The sequence below is a fragment of the Lontra canadensis genome, unplaced genomic scaffold (genome assembly GCF_010015895.1).
Source record: "Lontra canadensis isolate GAN:19392208 unplaced genomic scaffold, GSC_riverotter_1.0 scaffold110, whole genome shotgun sequence".
Classification (NCBI taxonomy): domain Eukaryota; kingdom Metazoa; phylum Chordata; class Mammalia; order Carnivora; family Mustelidae; genus Lontra; species Lontra canadensis.
Genome location: NW_022631104.1, coordinates 2,554,105 through 2,572,593, shown reverse-complemented (window position 1 = coordinate 2,572,593; position 18,489 = coordinate 2,554,105). Strand labels below are relative to the sequence as shown.

Below are 18,489 nucleotides of genomic sequence, written 5' to 3'. Positions count from 1 at the left end.
GGGGGGGGGGGGGGGGGGGGGGGGGGGGGGGGACGGGAGGGAGGCAGGGCGGAGCGCACCGGTCGCAGAAGGCGCTGATGGTCTCCCAGTAGTGCTCGTGCACCGCGAACCACTCGCAGTCGCCAGGGCCAATGTTGATGTTGACGGAGCAGAAATTGTTGTTCTCCTGGTGGCCTGCAGGGGGCGACAGAGAACGGCGTGGCTGGCCAGGGTCAAGCCTGCGCTCCGCTCCCGGCCCACCCTCCCGCCCTCATTGGCTGGCGGAGGCCCCCCGCAGCAGCCCCGCCCTCCGCCCTCCGCCCCCCACCTCGCGCTCGCGCCCGCCCCCGCCAGGAGCGCACCTGGTGTCCGGCTGCCGGGGACCTTCATGTACAGCTGCACCGTGTTCATCCCCAGGATGGTGTGGCCCACGTGGCTCAGCATGTTGCCGGTGGACGTGACCCGCATGAAGGCGGGCAGCTTCAGCAGCTCCTGCAGCTGGGGCTTCCACCTGCGGGGGCGAAGGTGCCACGTAAGTGAGAGGCTACCCCCCCCAATTCTGCCCACCCAGTGGCGCTCCGGCCCCCGCCACACTGACCTCTTGGCATCGGACAGGTCGATGTTGGTGCCGAACTTGATGATGTGATGGTTCTTCGGGTCGGGCGCGCTGCTGCCAGGGCAAAGGGCACACGGGTTGGTGGAGAGGCAAGAGAACCAAGGAGTGGGGAAGGGGAGAGCCCAACTGGACCTACCTGGGAGGGGTCCCCGTGGTGCTGTCCGGCTCCTCAGACTCCTCATCCTCGCTCTCCTTCTCCTCCTGCTTGGCCACAGAGGGGTGGGCGCAGACCTGGGTCAGCACCCGCCCCCGGGGTGCCCCCGCCGCAGCCCCCAGATCCTGACCCCCTGGGTCCAGCCAGGCGTGCGCCCCTCACCTGCAGGGACTCCTGGAAGGATGAAGCCTGGTACTGTGCATACTTGGCAATGGTGGTGTGGGAGCGGGAGCTCTCGCAAGGCCAGATCTGCCGCGTGCCTGTCAGATCCCAGTTCTCGTCGGAGGGCTGCTGCACCTGCGTGCGCACCTCCACCGTGTGCTCGCCGCTCGCCTCCACCAGCGTCTTGGTGGAGAAGAGGCCCAAGTCTGCAAAGGAGGACCGAGCAGGGCGTCGGGGCAGGGGCAGAGGGCAAGGAGCTCGGGCCTTCTTACTCCCTGAGCCCCTGATGCAGGGTCAGCCCAGGAGGACAGGTGACGAGGCCGGCCCCACAGGCAGCTGGAGCGGTTGGCCCTCCCGGGACGTGGCTCTCATCTGGGTCACCCCCAACGCCACCTCCCACTGCTGCCCCGAGCCGGGGCCCCTCAACAGTGTCCTCTGGTGTGCTTGGGGCCACAGGCGCACGCCACCTGACACTCAAGAGGTGCTCAATGGATGGAAGTTTCCTTATCACTGGATCCAAGGAGATGAGGTCAAGTGAAAGCCTAGAAAGTGCTTCCAGGAGCTCAGCTGAGAGAAGGGAGGCTATGTGGGGAGAGAGGACGCTCCGGGTACACGGGAGATGTGATTTTTATGCTTCTACATGGTTTCCCTTCCTACATTTGTAGCTGTGTCTGAAATTCTGCACAATAAAGGACTGGAAGAGGGAAAGCCTCAAACCATGGGCTGGCCGAGGCCCTGTGTAATCCATGCCCTCACTCTCACTGCCAGGAGAACTGAAAGGGACTCCAGCTGGATCTTGAGATACATCCCTTTCCCTCTGCCCGCTGCCGGGGACACACAGATGGGAGAAAAGCCTGAGACCGGCGGACCCATCACTCAGAGTACGGCCTACGTAGGACTGAGGAGGGCTTGCGCTGGCCGCCAGCCGGGGGTCTCCAGGTTCGGGGGCCCTCAGATGGCTCTGCCCCACACCCCCTGCCACACTCACTGAGCCGCAAGGAGCCCGCCAGGCCCCGGATCACGGTGATGGGGTTCCGAGGGTCTGTACAGAACTGCAGCAGCACCGGTGAGAAGGCATCCCGTTTGCTCTCCAGCTGCAGCAGGAGGAGACAGGGCAGGGGTGAGGCTCGGGGCCCACCCCACCCCCCGCGGCCCCCAGCAGAGCCGCGAGCCCAATGGCAGGGGTGGCCCACGTACATAGATGCTGGGGGTGGGTGGGTTGAGTTTTTCCCGGGGCAGCTTCTCCTCAGTGTTGATCTTCGGTTTCACAGACTGGGCAGGGGAAAGGTAGGACTCTCGAAACTTCCCTTTCACCTTGGCGTTCCTGTGGGGAGGACAGAGAGACGAGGGCAGGGCTACCAGGGTGACCCAGCGGGGAAAGGGGATCCCAGGCACCGGCCCCTCGCTTACTTGCTGGCGCGCACCACGTCGGCCGCGCAGTGGCTGATGGTGAGGTCCGCCATGCGCAGCCTCCGCTCCTCCACCTCAGAGGCCATGAAGGTCTCCTTGTCGCCGCTCTCCACCTTGATGAGGCGGATCTTCAGCTCCTTGGGGGGCCCCTCACTAAGGGAGCGCAGCTTCAGCATGTCAGCGCGGCTGACGCCGGGGGGCCCTGGCGCTTCCTCCCTGGCCTTCTTCCCGGGCCCAGGGGTAGAGGTGGGCATGGGCTGGGCAGAGGGCGCGGGAGCCAGTGGAGGGGCCGGAGCTGCGGGCGGCTTGGCCTTGGAGGCCCCACCGAGATCGGGCCGGGCCTTCTCGCGCCCCTGGATCTCCTCGCTCTGCAGGTCCAGGTTGCCCAGCACCCGGCGACTCTTCTCTTTGGGGGCCTTGGCCTTGGTCTTCGCCCTGCCCTCTCGGGGCCGCCGACCCACGCCGTCCTTGCAGGCCCGCCGGTGCCGCCGGTGCTCCTTCTGATGCTCCTTTTGCCGCCGCTTGCCGCTGCCTGGTCCTGCCGCCACCCCCGCCCCGCCACTCTCCTCCCGGGCCTGGGCGGGAGGCAGCAGCCGCTCAGTCCCACTGTCCACCGGGCCTGCCGCGTCCACTGGGCCCGCCGCGTCCACCGGGCCCGCCAGGTCTGTGGTGCTCCGGCCCACCCGCTCCACGAGGGTCTCACAAGCCCGACTGATCTCTTCTAGCACCTCAGACTCAGACCGAGCAGGGGGCAGAGGCAGGGGTGGGGGCGGCGGTGCGGGGGTCATGGGGCCCGGGGCTGGCTCTTCGCCCGCCCTGCGCTCCCGGGCCCAGGGCCCGCCTGAGGTAGAGAACTGAGATGACGAGGAAGCGGAGGGCTGCGGGGAGCCCTGGGCGCCAGGGGCCGCTGAGGTGGATGGTGGGGCGGTAGCACCTGACGGGGGACCGGGAGAATACTGAGTGGCGGCCAAGGGCCCAGGCCGGGTAGCAACAGCTGCTCCAGACCCCCGGTAACAGTACTTCTGTCCCTCCAGCACGGAGGCCAAGGACTTGAGCAGGCTGGCCGGACCGGCCGCTGGGGGCAGCGGGGCAGCCGCAGGCGGGGGCTGGGGCGGGAACTTTGCAAGAGGCGGTGGCGGCGGCAGGGCTGGTGGTGGCTTCTTCTCCTCTTCCTGGGTGGCTGTGGCGGTGGCAGCGGGGGCGGCCGTGGCGGTGGTGGTGGCGGCAGAGGCGGTGGCAGCCGGGGCTGTGTCACTGGGGAACGGAGGCTGCAGAGATGGAAAGGGCTCCTTCAGGGGGGGGCGGGGGGCCCACGCCTGCCTCCTGCTGCTGCTGCTCTTCCTCCTTGCGGATGGACTCGTCCAGCATCTTCATGATGTTGGCCAGCCCGTCGGGGAGGATCTTGAACTCGGCCGGCTCCTCGAACTGGTCCTCCAGCGGGGTAGGGGGAAAGTCGAAGAGCCGCGGGCCTCGGGCAGGCAGCTCCCCAACCCTGGGCGGCGCAGGCTGGGGGGCTTTATTCAGGGGGCCTGGCGACGGCCCCGGCCCCACCTCGGGGGTCTTTGGGAAGGAGACCCTGGGCCGCGGGCTCTCCGGGCGCCTGAAGCTTCCTGAGGTATTTTGGTGGCAGGAGGAGGGAGGAGCTGGGGGCAGGGCAAGAGTCAAGGGTGTGAGAGGTGGGTCCTGGGGGCTCAGTGTTGGGCTGGGGGGCCGGGGAAGGGGGTCCAAACTTCTGGCCAGGTAGGGAGGCGGGGGGAAGGACACAGGCCCCGTAGGGCTGCTGCTGCTGCTGCTGGTGGCTGGGGGGGCGGGAGGGGTGTGCGAATCCTGAGTGCCCACAGAAAAGCGGGGAGCCGGAGGCCCCAAGAAGCCCTCGCGGTGGGGGAGGGGTGGTGGGGGAGGACGGGGGCGTCCCTCAGCCCCGAAGAAGAGCTCCTCTAAGATCTCCCCGTCCTCGCGGGCTGCCCGGCAGGCCGGACCCTTCAGCCAGGCAGGGGGCGGTGGGGGGCGCAGGAGACGGGAACAGGGTGGCGGAGGAGGTGAGGGGGGCCCGGGCGGCAGGGACAGGTGAGGAGTGGCAGCGGGAGCCGCCAGGAACGGTTTCCGACCGCTGTGTGCCGAGGGCCCCAGGCGGCCTTGGTGAGAGGAGACGTCCAGCGCGGGGGTCTGGTAATGGTCAGCGCCGGGCTGCGAGTGTAGGATAAGGGTGGCGGGGGGGTCAGAGTGCCACTCCAGCTCCCCCACCCAAAGAGGAGCTCCCGGGCCGGTGCCCCCCTGCGCCCACCGCCGGCACTCACGATGCCTGGGCTCGGCTCCGCGCCCCGGAGACCGGTGTTGCTGCTGCTGCTACTGCTGCTGCTGGTGGTGCCGGGGAGGCCAGGGGGCCGGGAAGGGGCGTAAGGCACGCAGGCGGTGGTTGCTGCTGGTGAAACGCTGGAGTCCATCCGCGACCTCTGAACTCTGCTCTCTCTAAGGTCACTTCCGGGGGGACGGGTGGCAGGCGGGCAGCCATGGCTCTCTGCTCCTGGGGGGCGGGGGCCGGGGCCTGGGGGGGCGGCCGGGACCAGCCGGTGGCCAGGGGGGTGCGCCGTGTAGGCCGGAGCCGGGTATGGATACGGGTGGGGCAGCGGGAGCCGCTGCTCCTGTGGGAGAGGAAGGAAGGCCACCAATGAGGAACAGAGGACAGAGGATGCAGGCCTGGCACCCAAGAGGTGAGGGGCAACGGACGGGAGCTCACCTGGCGCTCCGGGGGTGCCGAACCCTTGCGCTCGGGGCCCCAGACGTCTCCATGCAGGGTACTCCATAGCCCTGGCTTGGTCAGCTGAAAGGGAGGGCTAGTGGCTAGGCCAGGCAGGGGTGGGGGCGGTGGTGGCGGCGGCGGCGGCGGCGGCGGTGGTGGCAGTGGCGGTGGTGGCAGCGGCAGCCCTGGGGGAAGGCCGGTCTAGAAGGAAACAGAGCGTGAGACCCCACTCCGTCCCCCAGTCCTGCCCTCCGGCTACTTGCCCATCCACCGGCCCACACACAACCGTACCTGCTCTGACCCGCAGCCTCTTCTGCGCTTGCCTCCAGGGCTGAGGCCCTCATCCCCCGAGGGGCCTGAGAGTGCCACAGGAGGCGCGGGCTGCACCACTGGGGGTTCAGCGGCTCGCTTCACTGGGGGACCTCCCCGCTTGGCCCCGTAATTCCGCTTGTGCTGAAGAGAGAAGGGGAGAGAGAATGACACAGCTCCATACCTGGCCCAGGCCTCCTCCCCAGCCCAGCCGGCCCTGGTCTCACCTCGAGGTGTAGCAAGTTCCAAACTTGCTCCAGGGGAGGCAGGACCCTGGCTCTGTGCTGGCAGGAGCCGGCATGAAAGTTCCAGAACTGGGCCTGAGGGCAGAAGCACACATTAAGATGAGGGTACTGAGGGTGGAGGCACAATCCTGCCCCCCCCTCCCAGGGTCTGCCTCATCCCACCTGCTGCAGTCGCCCAATGCGGGGCCCCAACTCAGCCAAGCTTCCTCCATATCGAAGGGCGCTGTGGTAGCAGCGGATGGCCTCCTCACTGTCGTGCTCAGACTCGTACAGCTGCCCAAGCTGCTCCCACAGCCCTGGCTGGGCCGGCTCTCGGAGCAACGCCTGCACACAGCCATGCAGGGATTCCAGCTTCCCATGGAGGGGTCTTGGAGTGGGGGTCCTACAGAGCAGAATGGGTTGCAAGCGTTAGGGTCAGGCTTCAGGGAACTCTTCCCGGGCCCCAGACTTACCTCCTATCCCCAGCACATTTGAATCCTCACTCACCCTGGAGCATAATACGGTTTGTTTGGATGCCCGGAACTACTGCCATGTGAAGGGGGTAGGGGCGCAGAGAGCGGGGGCTGCCCGATGCTGGCAGAGCACCTAGAGAGAGAAGCGGTCTGTTAACACGCAGCAACGTTACACAGTCCTGTCCCTACCTAGGAAGGAGAGGACTGAGGCTGAGACAGCAGCCGAGGATGGCACTGAGGTCCACAGAATGGCAGAAACCCAGAGAATGACACAGAGACTAAGGAGTTGAGGGAATGGGAAGAAGGGTGCCTGGAGACAGAGGCCCCAAGTTCTCACCTGCCTCCAGGCAGCCATGCGCTACGAGGAGGGGGATGGGGCGGGCAGGAGCTCCAGGCCCCAGCACAGCTCAAGCCCCCAAGGGCAAAGGCTTCCCGTGCAGCGCGGGCCCCTGGAGGGTCCACTGCACGATGCATCCAGCCTGAGCCAGGAAGAAGAGATTACGGTCTCAGTGGGGGCGCAGCCTGAGCCAACAGCCTGCACACCGCCAACCCGGCCCCGGCCTGTCCCTTACCAGGTCAGCAGTGGCCCCAGGAGCCCTGGAGATCGGGCACGGCCCCCTGCCCCAGCTCTCTGGGGCGACGGTCCCGCTCCAGCCGCTCTGACAGGAGTGCCCACTGCCCCCAGACGGCCACCCAGGGCCCTTCACAGCCAATTCTACAGAGGGGAGGAGGAGGAGGAGTGAGGTGAGCCGGCCAGCACACGGCGGAGGCCCGGGGCTGGGCCGGGCGGTCATCTGCACTGGGCGTCCGCCCCGGCTTTCCCTGAGCGGAGGCCCCCGGCGGCCCAGGGCGGCGGCGAGGCGCCGGGATCGGCGGCGGGGAGCGGCCCGGCCGGCCGCCGGCAGCTCGCAGTCGGGAGCCACTGGAGCGGACCAGCAGCGGCGCGGCGGCTTACCCGGCCTCCGTGGGAGCGTCCTCTCCCGGCGTCGGCGAGCTCCCGAGATCTAGCCAATCACAGGACTTCCTCTCTCCCCAGCGAGCCAATCATCACCCGTGTCTCCGCCTCAGTAACAGCCTGGTCGGGACCAATGAGAGCGAGGTGAGCCCGGCCGCGGCCGGCCGGGGAGGAGGGGCGGCGGAGCCGGTCAGACGGGCTCGGCCTGGGGTGACCCCGGTGTGACCCCGTGGCTCCCACCTAGGGTCTCCACCTCGCGCCCGGCGCTCGGGCCGGCGGCGCCGGCGGGGCCCGGGACCCCTGGCGCGTGAAGGCGGCGAGTCGCACGCTCGGGCCCGCCTGGCGGACGGCGCTACCCTCAAGTCCCACGCACCCGCGGAGCCACCGGCGCTCCCGGCGCGACCGCCCGAAGCCGCCCCACGCCCCGCCGCCGTGAGACCGACTGATGGCCAACGGAGGCCCCGCGCAGACAAAGGGGTCGCTCCCCTTCCTCACTTCACCCCGCGCACTGCCTCGCCTCCCACCCCGAGTGCCTCCGGGAGCTGCGGAGGGCTGGCCGGTCACAGCGACTTCTCCGGTACCCAGACCCGCCCGCTCCGCGACCTGAGCGCCCCATCCCCGACGCCTGACCCCATCCCAAACCACGGTCAGGCCCCCGGCCTCGTACCCAGTTCCTTGAGCTCCTCCACTTCCCCGCCTGTTCAGACCTTCAATGCCAACCGACCCCCCAAACCAAAATCTCCCCTCAATCCCCCCAACTTGTGAGAAGTCGCGCACCGCGGTCCCGAGTGGCCCCTCTCGCGTGGCTCCCGTATCCTCTGTGCCCTTCCCCGTCGGGGCCACGCGGTTCCCCGCGGCCCACGTGGCCCCCGCCCCCCAAGGGAGGGGGGATTTCGGGGGTTGCCCGTGACGTGGCTACTTGCGCAGCGGAAGCGGCGTGTGTAAGTGTAAGGGGGGGGGTCCTTCGGGAGGGAGGAGGGCGGGGCCCGACAGGCGGTGACATCACCCCTGTCCCACTCTCACCGCCCACTCCCTTAAAGAACCCAGAACCCGTTTCACTTCCTCCTTCACCGCCACCCCCCCCCGGCCCCTTCCCGTCGGTGCTGCCTCGACCCACGACGGGCGCCTTGCTCCCCTTCTGGGCACCTTCCCTTTGGCTCCAGTTCTTCCCTCTCGCCTCTCTGAGCCCAGGCTCCCCGTCCCCGCGCCTCCCCGTCGCCTACCCCGCGTCCCCGCAGGTAGAGCGCCGGCTCCGCTCCCGGGATCGGTCCATTGAGAGTCTAGAGTACAAAGAGCTGCGAGAGGCGAGCGTAGAGTACAAAGCGGCGGGGGCGGGGCCAGCGCTCCAGCTGGAGCTCGCGCGGGGCAGGAAGCCGGGGGAGAGCGCGCGACGAGGGGCTGGGGGCGGCTGGAAAGTTCGCCTTTGCCGAGAGAAGTCTGCGCCGTGGGGAAATTTCCACCCAGCCCGCAAGGGCAGGCGGGTTTCTGGTGAAAACAGTCCTCCCTCCGCGGGGCAAGGTCGTCTGTTTACATGCTAGCTCTCGGACCCCGCAGGTCCCTGCGCGCCCTCCCCGCTGAGGCCGGCTCACGCCCGGGCTCTACGGACCCTCTCCGCCGCTCTGGCGGAGTTTCTGCCCCGAGCTCTCTCTCCTCGCCACACAGACTTTCTCTCAGTTCCCAAGCCCTGGCATGAGCAGAGCGCTTAACGGCGGTCCCAGTGTAACCCCGGCCAGAGTCCCCCACCCAAGTCCCGGACCACGCAAGGGAAGACGGGGTGGGGAGGGGGTCCGGGGGTCCGGGCATCAGGGGAACAGATCCCCGCTTGCGAAGGGGCGCCCAGGGCGCCGCCAGTTACCAGGAAATGCAGCTTCCCCTAGTGCAATGATGACACTTCCCCTTCACCACTTCCCCTTTCCCACGGGGAACTGACTCAGCTTTCCCTAAAGCACTGAGCCCCGTCCCTCCAAGCCCGTTTCCACCTTTGTCCGCAACCCCCCACGCCGGCACTCAGAACACAACAGCCCTCACTGGACAACAAAAACTTCCTGTACACTAAGCACACACTCACTCTCGCCAAAGACCTCGGATCCCTGTCCCCACCCGGGACCCAGGCGCCTGACTCCCCCCCGCCACCCCCCTCCCCACACACACCATCCGCCTTCCGTACAAAGACCTCCCTCGGGGTCTGATTCAGGCTCGGGGTGGGGGGGGGGGGAGCGTGAGTCACCCAGAAAACCTTCCCCTATTCCCACTGACTCAGTCCCCGCCTCCCTGAACACACACAGACACACAGTCAGAGGCAGACACAACTCAGCCCACACACCGCTCACCACCGGTCCCGCGGAATTTCCCCTCTCGTCTTCCCCCACGACGGCCCCTCCCCGCGAACGCCAGCCTCGACGCCCCGCTCACACCTGTTCCCGCAGGCGGCTCGCGGTCCACTCTCACCTCCACTCTCGCTTTGGGGCAGGAATAGCCCTCCCCGACTCCCGGTGTCCCTACTAACCGAGGGAGGGGACAACCACGGGAAGGCACAAAGACAGACGCCCACAGACTCCTCGAAGGCAGATGAGAGGAAGACGCACGCGGCCGGAGCCAGGCTGGGAGGACGGTATACTTCTGGAGCAGACATTCCATTCCAGCCTCTCCTGACCGCCCGCCCCGTGTCTCGGGGGGCCAGCCGCCCAGAAAGGGTTAATTCTTCTCCTGCCGAGGCCACGCCCTCTCCATCCGGGCACTCCCGGCTGAGCCCAGCTCCGCCCCTTCCATCCGGGCTCTGGACTCTGGGACTTTAACCGACCCCCTCCCCCGGAGCCCCGAGAGAGACCCACTCCATCAATCACACCCACTTAACCCTCTGCGGGCTTGAGCCCGAGAAGCCCCTCGGTGCAGCGCTGGAGCCGCGCAGAGCACAGGCTGAGGGGCCAGACGTGCGCACGCAGACTCACATGCCGGCCACAGACAAGACCCCGCAGACACGGTGTTCCCCGGCAGGCGATCGGCAGACGCGCGACACGCGCGCCGAGAGGGTGCCGGTCCCGGAACCCCGCCGCATCCCGGTCCCCGCCAGGCCTCCTCCGGCCCGGTGGAAGCGAGGGGTTACAGGCTCGCTTCTTACCTGGGGGAGGGGGAGGCGGAGGGGAGGGCCGCCGGCTGGGGCGCCGCTGTGACTCAGCCACCCGGGCAGGCCGCCCGCTCGGGATTCCCTTCCCCAGCCTTCCCCCGCCGCTGGCCCCTCCCCGCCCCCCACCGAGGAGTGACAGTGCCGGCCCCGGCCCGCTATGTGTCACTGCGAGCCTTGTGTCTGCCTCTGACTGGACCGCTGTGTTCCCCAGTGTGTCTGACAAGGTCGGCTGTGTGTGGGTCCCGGTGTCTGTCTCAGTGCACCTGCATATCTGCTCATCTTGTCTCCTTCAGGGCCTGCGTCGGACGCGTTCCTGTCATTATGCCTGTCTACATGACTCTGAGGGGCTGTCTCTGTCTGTGTGTCTGCCTGGCTCCTGTCTCGGTCTTTTGTCTGGGTCTGCCTCTGCATCACTTGCGTGATCACGTGTGTCTCTGCACATGCCCTTCTGGGTTTGCCTTCATGTTCCTGAACAGAGTCTGGGAAACACTGGAGCAGGCTGACCCTGCTGACTCCTCGCCTCACTGCCCGGAATCCTGACGCTGGATCAGTGATCCTTCTGTTTGAGTCAAATATTTGGGCGTCTGTCTGCCTTCAATCAAGTTCTGTCCTATTCCTTAAGGTCCTTGCTTATCCTCCCAGGTCCCTGCAGCTCCCATTATGATGATAATTGCTAGCAATTCGTGAATACTTATTACATGCCTGCCACCGTGTTAAACACTTCACATACATATTTAAAACTTCCCCCCACCACCACCCCAAACCTAAGGTAGGAGGTACTTTTTTTTTAACTCCATTTTACAGATGAGGAAATTGAGGCTCAGAGAGGTTAGGTTAACTTCGTGAAAAATTCACTCTGCAAGAGAGTGGAAGGGCTGGGCTTCTTCCCAGGGCCTCAACTCTTTGCACTCTTCTAGAAGGCCTCTGTCCTAGTCTCCATCCCTTGGTTTTATCCTCACAGGCCATCTCTTGGGTCAGCCTGCCCCCGGGGTTCTACCCCAGGCATCTCTACCATCCCAAACGTCTCACGTCCTCTAGAGCGGGTGTGGGCAGGAGACTGTGTAGCAGATCTCAGAAGCCATTACTTTCTTGGCAAGAGAGTGCATTCAGTTAACACATTCATTCAACACAATTCCACTGAGGTAACCCAATGTGCAAACCATCCTGCCAAACAGAGACACAGAGGAGAAAACAGTCCCACTCAAAAATTCAGTGAATAGTGGAGAAGAGCGGCACACGCTCGGAGAACTCAAGTCCCCGGCTTAGGTATCATCTTTTCTCCTAGAGAATGAGGGATGGAGGCTCTGGCCTACAGAGCCTCAGGCAGAGAACTGGCAGAAAGAGAGAGGCGAGGAGAAGAGGAGTAAGACTTAAGGCGCTGGGCAGGCGGCAAATGCTGTAGTGCAGTGGGAACAGGACAGAACAGAAAGGGATCTGGAAGGAAAGGTGAGATGCCACGATTGCCATGGCAACAGCAGGCGCTTGTGCCAGGGGCCTCTACTACCTCTCGGAATCAATTTCCAATCACCATCCACAAACCAGACTGTTCAACAACTCTTCTAGGACACCCCCACCCCATGAAAAATCCCTCCAGGGTAGCTCACCTCTACCGCGCGGCTTGCAAACTAGCTCAAGTCCATTCAATAAGCAACTGGCTTGTAGCACTGAGGTGGGGGGCGGGGGCTGGGTGGGGGGGGCTTGGTGGTCGTGGAGAGGCTGTGAAGCACCGGGCTGAACCACTCAGAGGCAACAGAGGGGGCTCCATAAACCAGGAAGGCTGAACCACTCTAGCACCACATGGGGGGGATGCATGCCTCAAGCTGGACTGGACCATTCCGGGGAGTGGGCATGATGCAGACCGTACCACTCTTCTTCAAGCATGTGGCGCCGCCGAGCTAGACTGTTGCAGGTTGGGGGAGGTGTTGCTCAGGGGCAGGACTTACCAGATGGAATCTGATGTGTCCTGTCTCATTGGAACCAGTGCCCCAGCAGTGGGGTGCAGCAGACCACCGTGGGTGGGGATGGGTGGTACTACGGGGCTGGCATGGTGCCTGGGGGAACCTGAAAGAAAAAAAAAAAAGCCAGTTAGAAGTGGGGTCTCCCAGGCCGGAGAATCTTCCTGTGCTCCCTGTCTTCTTGAGGAGCAACCAGCCGCTGGTGGTCAGATGGGATGGGAGAACCTGTTTCCGTGGCAACCAGAAAAAGCCATCCCCAAAGTGGTCCTCCAGCCTTCTTCCCCTTTAGGAAGCAGCCTGGAGCAGGGGGTGAGAGGCACAGGCGATGGCATCTGTGTAGGTCCTCGGTGGACACCCAACTCATGATACCTCCTGGGACTGACCCCTCCCGCTGAGTCCCGGGTCCCAGAGGAGCCCCTTGGCCTCTGACCTCCGCGCCCAAGTCAGCCTCCATCCTGGCCCCAAGTGCTCGCATCCCGGCCTTCAGCTCAGCCTCCTCCCTCACCTTATCACACCAGTCAACCCCACCCTCTGGACTCTGCCCCCTCCCCCTTTCCCCAGGCGGGCGCAGGCAGGCAGGTCTCTGCGAGCAGCACAGGTGGCCAGACGAGACAAACAGGCCCAGCGGGGAGGAGCCTCTCTCCGAACAAGGACTGACTCCGGGCCTGGGTCTGGACGTGGCCTCTGCCGCAAGCCTCCCTTCCATCCCACCCCTCAAGGCCATATCCTGTTTCTCCATCACCTCCTTCCTCTATGTGGCCCAAGAAGGTGACAGAGGCCCATCCCCTCCCCTCCTGTCACAGACAAACAGCTAGGTCTTTTAACAGAAGTCCAGGGCCAAGAATCAGGTGTCCTCCTCGGGTCACACCTAAGTCTTGCCCATCCTCAGACTCAGTCCTCCTCAGGGACCCATGGTTTCTGCCTCCTTAGCCACCGTGCTCGGCCCTTAAGGTCCCAGACACTTGGGCTCCCAGTGCAGTCTCTCCATTCCCTGGCCTTCCAGCCGACATCCTTCCCCCTGCCCCAGAGACTCAGGCCTCCAGCCCCCAGCCTCCATGATGCAATGTGCAGCAAGGTGCCCAGGCTGCTGACGACACGACACGGCCCGAGGGAGATGCTACTCCTGACCCAGGCGGGGGGGCCCCTCCGTGGGCCAGGTCGCCGCAGCTGCAGGCTAGGGAGGCCAGACAGGCAAAGTTCTCCTGCTGGAGAAGGAACCTTCCAGGACAGAGATGCTGAAAATGTGGGGGGAGAGGGAAAGAGAGAGAGAGAGAAAAAGAGAGAGAGAGAGAGTGTGTGTGTGTGTGTGTGTGTGTGTATGTGTAGTGTTTGTGTATGTGGTTGTGTTGGAGGGGAAGGTCAAGCCTAGAGAGAGGGGAGTGGCAGGCCTCAGGACACACCAAAGAAGGAGTGAGGGGCAGCCAAGGGGGTCACAGGAGTGTGTATGGGGTGTCTGGACACCAGAGTGGGGGGAGGGGCCAACAGCCATTTAAAGGGCCAGCCCCAGAGCTTTAATCCCTCACCAGCCCTGGCCCCAAGCCGGAGGCTCTAATTCATCTGTCCAACAGCTGGGGTGGGTGTGTGTGTTGGGGGGGGGCATGTGGATGGGAAGGGGAGCTGGGGGAGGGGCTGGGGCTTTCTTGTGCACAGAGCCAAACAACAAAAGGGGAAGCTCCGGGGCCAGCTCCAATGTGCCCAGGCCGGACTGCTGACCTGCAGACCCACCAGCGGTCCCCACCTGATGGCCCACAGACTCCACAGTCTGCACACAAGGGCTCTTGGCCAAGGAGTCCAAGCACCCAAAGGTGGGGCCCAGGAGAAGGCCCAGGCTGAGTGCCTCCCTTCCCCCGCAAGCTGTCACCCTTCCTTGCAGGTCTCAGCCACACTATCCTGGACCTGGCAGGCCCCACTACAGATCCAGCCTCAAATGCCCTGTTCACGGGCCCAGCCTCCCCAGACGCGGCCTGCCGGCTCCCCCTCCCGCCGGCTAGGGGTGGCAGTGGCCACACCGAGCCTGTCCCTTTAAATCATTACCACCCCTGATTGTGTGCACAAACCGAGGGCCCTACCCCCCAGGCAGGCAGCTTGCCACCTCCCCCCCCAAGAGTCCCCAGAAATGTGAGGGCCATTTAAAGGGACAACAGGGAAGCAGCCAGGTCTCCAACTGCCCCCACCCCCACCCCCCACACACTCACAGACCCTTTCCCCAGCGACACACAACCCCTTGCCCCTCCAAAGGGCCCCCCCAAATTCCGGTTCTCTCCCCAACCCTAGAGACTGCTAGAAGGAGAAAGGGGGCCAGAGTTGGGGGGGGCAGGGAACAGGGGGAGCGAGAAAAGGACAGGGACTGCCTCCTTACTCAGAGCCCCAGGGGACAGATCGGAAGGAAAGCAAAGCCCAGAGAAGCAGCGAGACAGAGCCCCGAAAGGTGTCGCGGGCAGACCTAGGGCGCAGAGGCTGCCGGGCGAAGGGAAGGGAGTCCGGCTGCACGAGACAGCAGCGCGGCCAGCGGGCGACAAACCCAAGTCGGGGAGATGGAACAAGGAGGACCAGGGAAAAGAGGCAAGGCCGAGGAAAACGGGGAGACAGAATCGGGGAAAGGGGTCATCCGGGAGGGTATGGGGGAAAATCTGAGAAGGGAGGGCGAGCCAGGCCAGGGTTACCTGCTGGGTGTCTGTCCCCCGGCGGTGCCCCCGGAGTCCGGGTAGGGAGGGGGGGAGCAGCAGGGGGGGGGGTGGGGGCTGGGGGGGCGGGGGAGACGGTCCCTCCTCTGCCTCCTGGGCCTGCCCCGGCGCTTGCAGCCTCTGCCTCCCTCCCTCCTCCTCCCCGTCCCTGAGTCCCGGAGTCAAACAAAGAACTGTAGCAGGCTCTCCCCAACCCCCTCCCTCCTCCTCCTCCTCCTCCTCCTCCTCCTCCTCCTCCACCTCCTCCTCCCCTCCCTCCCTCCCCACCAGTAGGCTCCCTCCTCCTCCCTTCCGGTCTCTTCCTTTAACTACCCGCCCCCCCCAGCCCCCAGCACTAGTCTCCCTCCACCCACCCACCCACCCTTTTACACACCCCTCGGCCAAGCCCGGTCCCCGCAAAGAAAACTGTGCAGTCCCTCTGCTAAATGGAAAGGCCCCAGAGAACAACATGGGAGGGGACCTGGGTCTTGCTTAAAAATCAGGAACCATAATACAATTATTTTATTTTCACGGCCAGAGGAATAGTCTGAGCTGTTTCTTCTCCGAGAGGAGAGAGAAAAAAATAATAATCCTAAAGAAAGCAATACAAATCTGACTAAAGCCCTCATCAAATAAAGTGCACAACGCAGGGAAAGCTAATCCCGAGCCCCCCTCCCTCCCACCCACCAAATTAACACCAACTCTCCACTCCTCCCTGACCAACTCCTGAGGTCCTGGCCAGGCTGAAGCCGGTGGAACAACTATCATCGTAAAAATAATAACTATCCACATTTAACGAGAAAGAGCCTTTCCTAACAAGCATTCGTGCAGTATTTATTCTGTGCCAGGCCCCGTGCTAAGTGCTTTGCATAAATTACCTCCCCCCCCCCCCCCACTTCCCCGGCCTAGAAGGTGTGTATTGATATTTAAATTTTCCAGATTAAGAATATAAGGCTCTGGGAGGTGGTGACCTTTCCAAGTCCCTATAGCCACTAAGTGGCAGAGCTCAGAAAGAAATCCGGGTCTGAGCTGACAGCTCTAAGGTGCATTACAAGAAAAATGAATTTTTTTTCCAATTATCATAACCAAACCCAGGACTTAACTCAATAGGGAAAAGCCCCTGCAGCTATGAACGGAGCCCTCCTCCCTCAGGAAAGTGATCCACCCACCCACACAGAATAAAGACCCTGACTTTTCAGTCTAATACTGTTTCCTGACCTTCTTCCTCACTGCTGGGGTGTCACTGATCCAGGTCAGAGGTGAGCTGCGGTCCAGTGACCCCTCCCACACCACACGCAGCTCTCCTGGGAGTTGCTTTCTTGCAACCACTCCCCCTTCTACTCAAAATGGGGAGAGGGGCAACAAGACACACGGCCATGCAGCAGGTGGGAAAACAGAAAGACGGCTGGGAGGCGCTTTCAAGGGGAGGAGGAACTGGGAAGGAAAGCTCTCCCCACCAATCTGGGGCAAAATGCCGCAAGGTTCCCGTAGCCCAGCAAAGGGGCAAAGTCTTCGGGCCACACCACACCCGTGCCCCTCCCCCTCACAAAATTCCAGGCCAGGGTTTCCCACCTGCAGGCTGCTAAGGCCAAGGGAAGGGAGAGGGGGAAAAGATGGCACGGGGTTGGAGCGGCCCTGGGGCTAGGGGTGGGGGGGGCGGGGGTGCGGGATGGAAAGGGGAGGAGGCCTCCAGCCTGGCAAACGTCCCAGGGCACGTGCACTGGTGACATCATCCCAGGCCACCTCTAGGACAGACCTCTGACCCCTAGGGGCGGAAAGGGGCCTTTGGCTAAGCTTCCTGGGAAATAGCCTTAGGAATTCTGGGAGCCCAAAAAGCAGGGGAGGGAAGGAACCCAGGCGGCTTGCCTTTATCTCTTCTACCCCCAAGGCGGCTCCAGTCCCCGGGACTCGGGCTTGCTAAGGCTCCTCCTCCCCGCCTCCAGCCCTGACCTCCCAACCCACATTTCTGACGGAGTCCCCGACACGCCTCTCGCAGATACTGTGCCTTCTCTCTCCCCGGCGAGATCGCGGGTAGGGGGCGGGGGCGGAAGGTGAGGGACGGGGGCACCGGGTCCCGCGGGGCTCCGTCTCCCATCTGCGGGATCCCCCGTGGCCCAGCCGGCAGCCAGCCGGAACCTGTCTGGGTCCCCAGCTCTCTTGCCCCTCCCCGCGCTGTTCCAGGGCGGAGTCTGTGGAGTTGAAACCAGGACACGGCGAAAGGAAGAGTTATATAACCGGGAGAAGCCGAGAAGGACGAGTGGAGACCGGGACACACAGCCCGGAGGGAGCCCCGAGAAGTGCAAAGAGCACGGGGGCGAGCGGGGAGGACACGTTAGAGATGGAAAGGATTCTGGTGTGCCAGTCGAGGAGAGGAATTCCCGCGAAGGGGCGTCAGGGCCCGCAAGAGTCAACTGGGCCGCCCGGGGCTTCCCCGCAGCGCCCTCCCCCGCCACCTACTACAGCTGAGCCCGAACAAGTGAAGCTTCGGGAAGGGGCGCAGACACCCGTTCCGTTCCCCTTGGGGAGGCCACCTCAGCCGGAGCCCGGGAAGGCGGCGGCGGAGCCTAAGGGGCCGGAAACCGCAGCTCCGCCCAGCCCACCTGGGAGAGTGGGGCGCCAGCTGGGGGGTCGGTGGGAAACAGGTAGCCGGCCCCGCCCACGCAGGGCTGGACAGTAAAGGTTCGAGACCCAGCGAGAGAGGACCGGCGAGTCCAGACGCCCGGGTCCCCAGAGGCTGAGGAGCGCAGCCCAGGACTAGTTTGCAAACACAGACTCAAATGGGGGTGGGGGGACCGTGTGCGGCGAGCGCCGACTCGCCGCGCAGGCGCAGGGGGGCACCCGGGCGCGTGCGGAGGAGGGAGGAGGGTGGGCGCGAGCGTGTGGGAGTGCACGTGCGGGTCCAGAGCAGCACCCCCCACTCCGCCAATCTCCTCCTCTCCCCTCCCCTCGCCCCCTTCCTGCGGCTCTATGAAGCCTACAGCACATTGGCTGCCAGGGCCCTGATGTCAGGGCTCTCCGCCAGAGCGGATTGGCCGGACGCGAGAGTTCGGGAATCCGGCTCCCGAGTCTGGCTCTCCAGTTACTCGGGCAACAGGGCAAGCAACCCCCGGGAGGGCCTGCGGAGCGGCGCTCGGGGCCGCGCCTGGGTCCCGCCTCCCCCCGGAAGGTCGCGGCGCCCTCCTCTGCGGCAGCGCGGCTCACGCCGTCCCTTCGGTCCTTCCCGGGCTCTCCGGGTCCCGGGGAGCAGGCGTCCCGCCCTCGACCTTCCCCGCAGTCGGCCCGCCCCCCGCTCGCCACAGACCGCCCCCACACGCCCGGTCCCCAGGTAACTGCCACCAGCCGCAGCAGACAGGAAGCGAATCTGCGTTGCTTAGTAACCAAGCCGCGTGCCCCCTCCTCACTATTTACCGCGGCCCGGGGAGGCGGAGACTGAGTCCCAGCCCCCTCCCCACGTCTTGCCCTTCGCCCTCCCGCCCACAATTTCCTGTGAGGGGCCGAGATGACAGGAAGCCAGAGGCGCACCCCCGCCCACCTTTCTCTCGGGCCGGGCGGGGGGCTTCGGCCGCCCTCCGGGCCACAGCGCCCACCCCGCTCCCGCGGCTCGGGCTGCGTGTCTCGCCCTCGCCATCTCGTGGCTGCGCTGGGAAGGTCCGCATGGAGCCGGGCCCGGCGAGGGCGACGAGCGGCCGAGTGGGGTCGGCCCAGGGATGGAGGGGCTAGCGGGG

General features: G+C 64.9%; 1 protein-coding gene across 1 annotated transcript in view; it reads right to left on the bottom strand.

Annotated features, from left to right (window-relative positions):
* KDM6B (lysine demethylase 6B) overlaps positions 1 to 8,650 on the bottom strand; it is a 10,857-nt gene extending 2,207 nt beyond the window's left edge. The window contains 19 exon segments of the mRNA XM_032840071.1: positions 60 to 174; positions 342 to 490; positions 578 to 649; positions 732 to 796; positions 912 to 1,117; positions 1,900 to 2,005; positions 2,109 to 2,235; positions 2,322 to 3,631; positions 3,633 to 4,508; positions 4,619 to 4,963; positions 5,059 to 5,262; positions 5,353 to 5,514; positions 5,598 to 5,690; positions 5,778 to 5,997; positions 6,102 to 6,200; positions 6,405 to 6,546; positions 6,640 to 6,782; positions 7,023 to 7,142; positions 8,246 to 8,650. Coding sequence (XP_032695962.1) covers positions 60 to 174; positions 342 to 490; positions 578 to 649; positions 732 to 796; positions 912 to 1,117; positions 1,900 to 2,005; positions 2,109 to 2,235; positions 2,322 to 3,631; positions 3,633 to 4,508; positions 4,619 to 4,963; positions 5,059 to 5,262; positions 5,353 to 5,514; positions 5,598 to 5,690; positions 5,778 to 5,997; positions 6,102 to 6,200; positions 6,405 to 6,541 — 4,286 coding nt within the window. The 5' untranslated portion in view covers positions 6,542 to 6,546; positions 6,640 to 6,782; positions 7,023 to 7,142; positions 8,246 to 8,650.
* Positions 8,651 to 18,489: the final 9,839 nt, after the last annotated feature.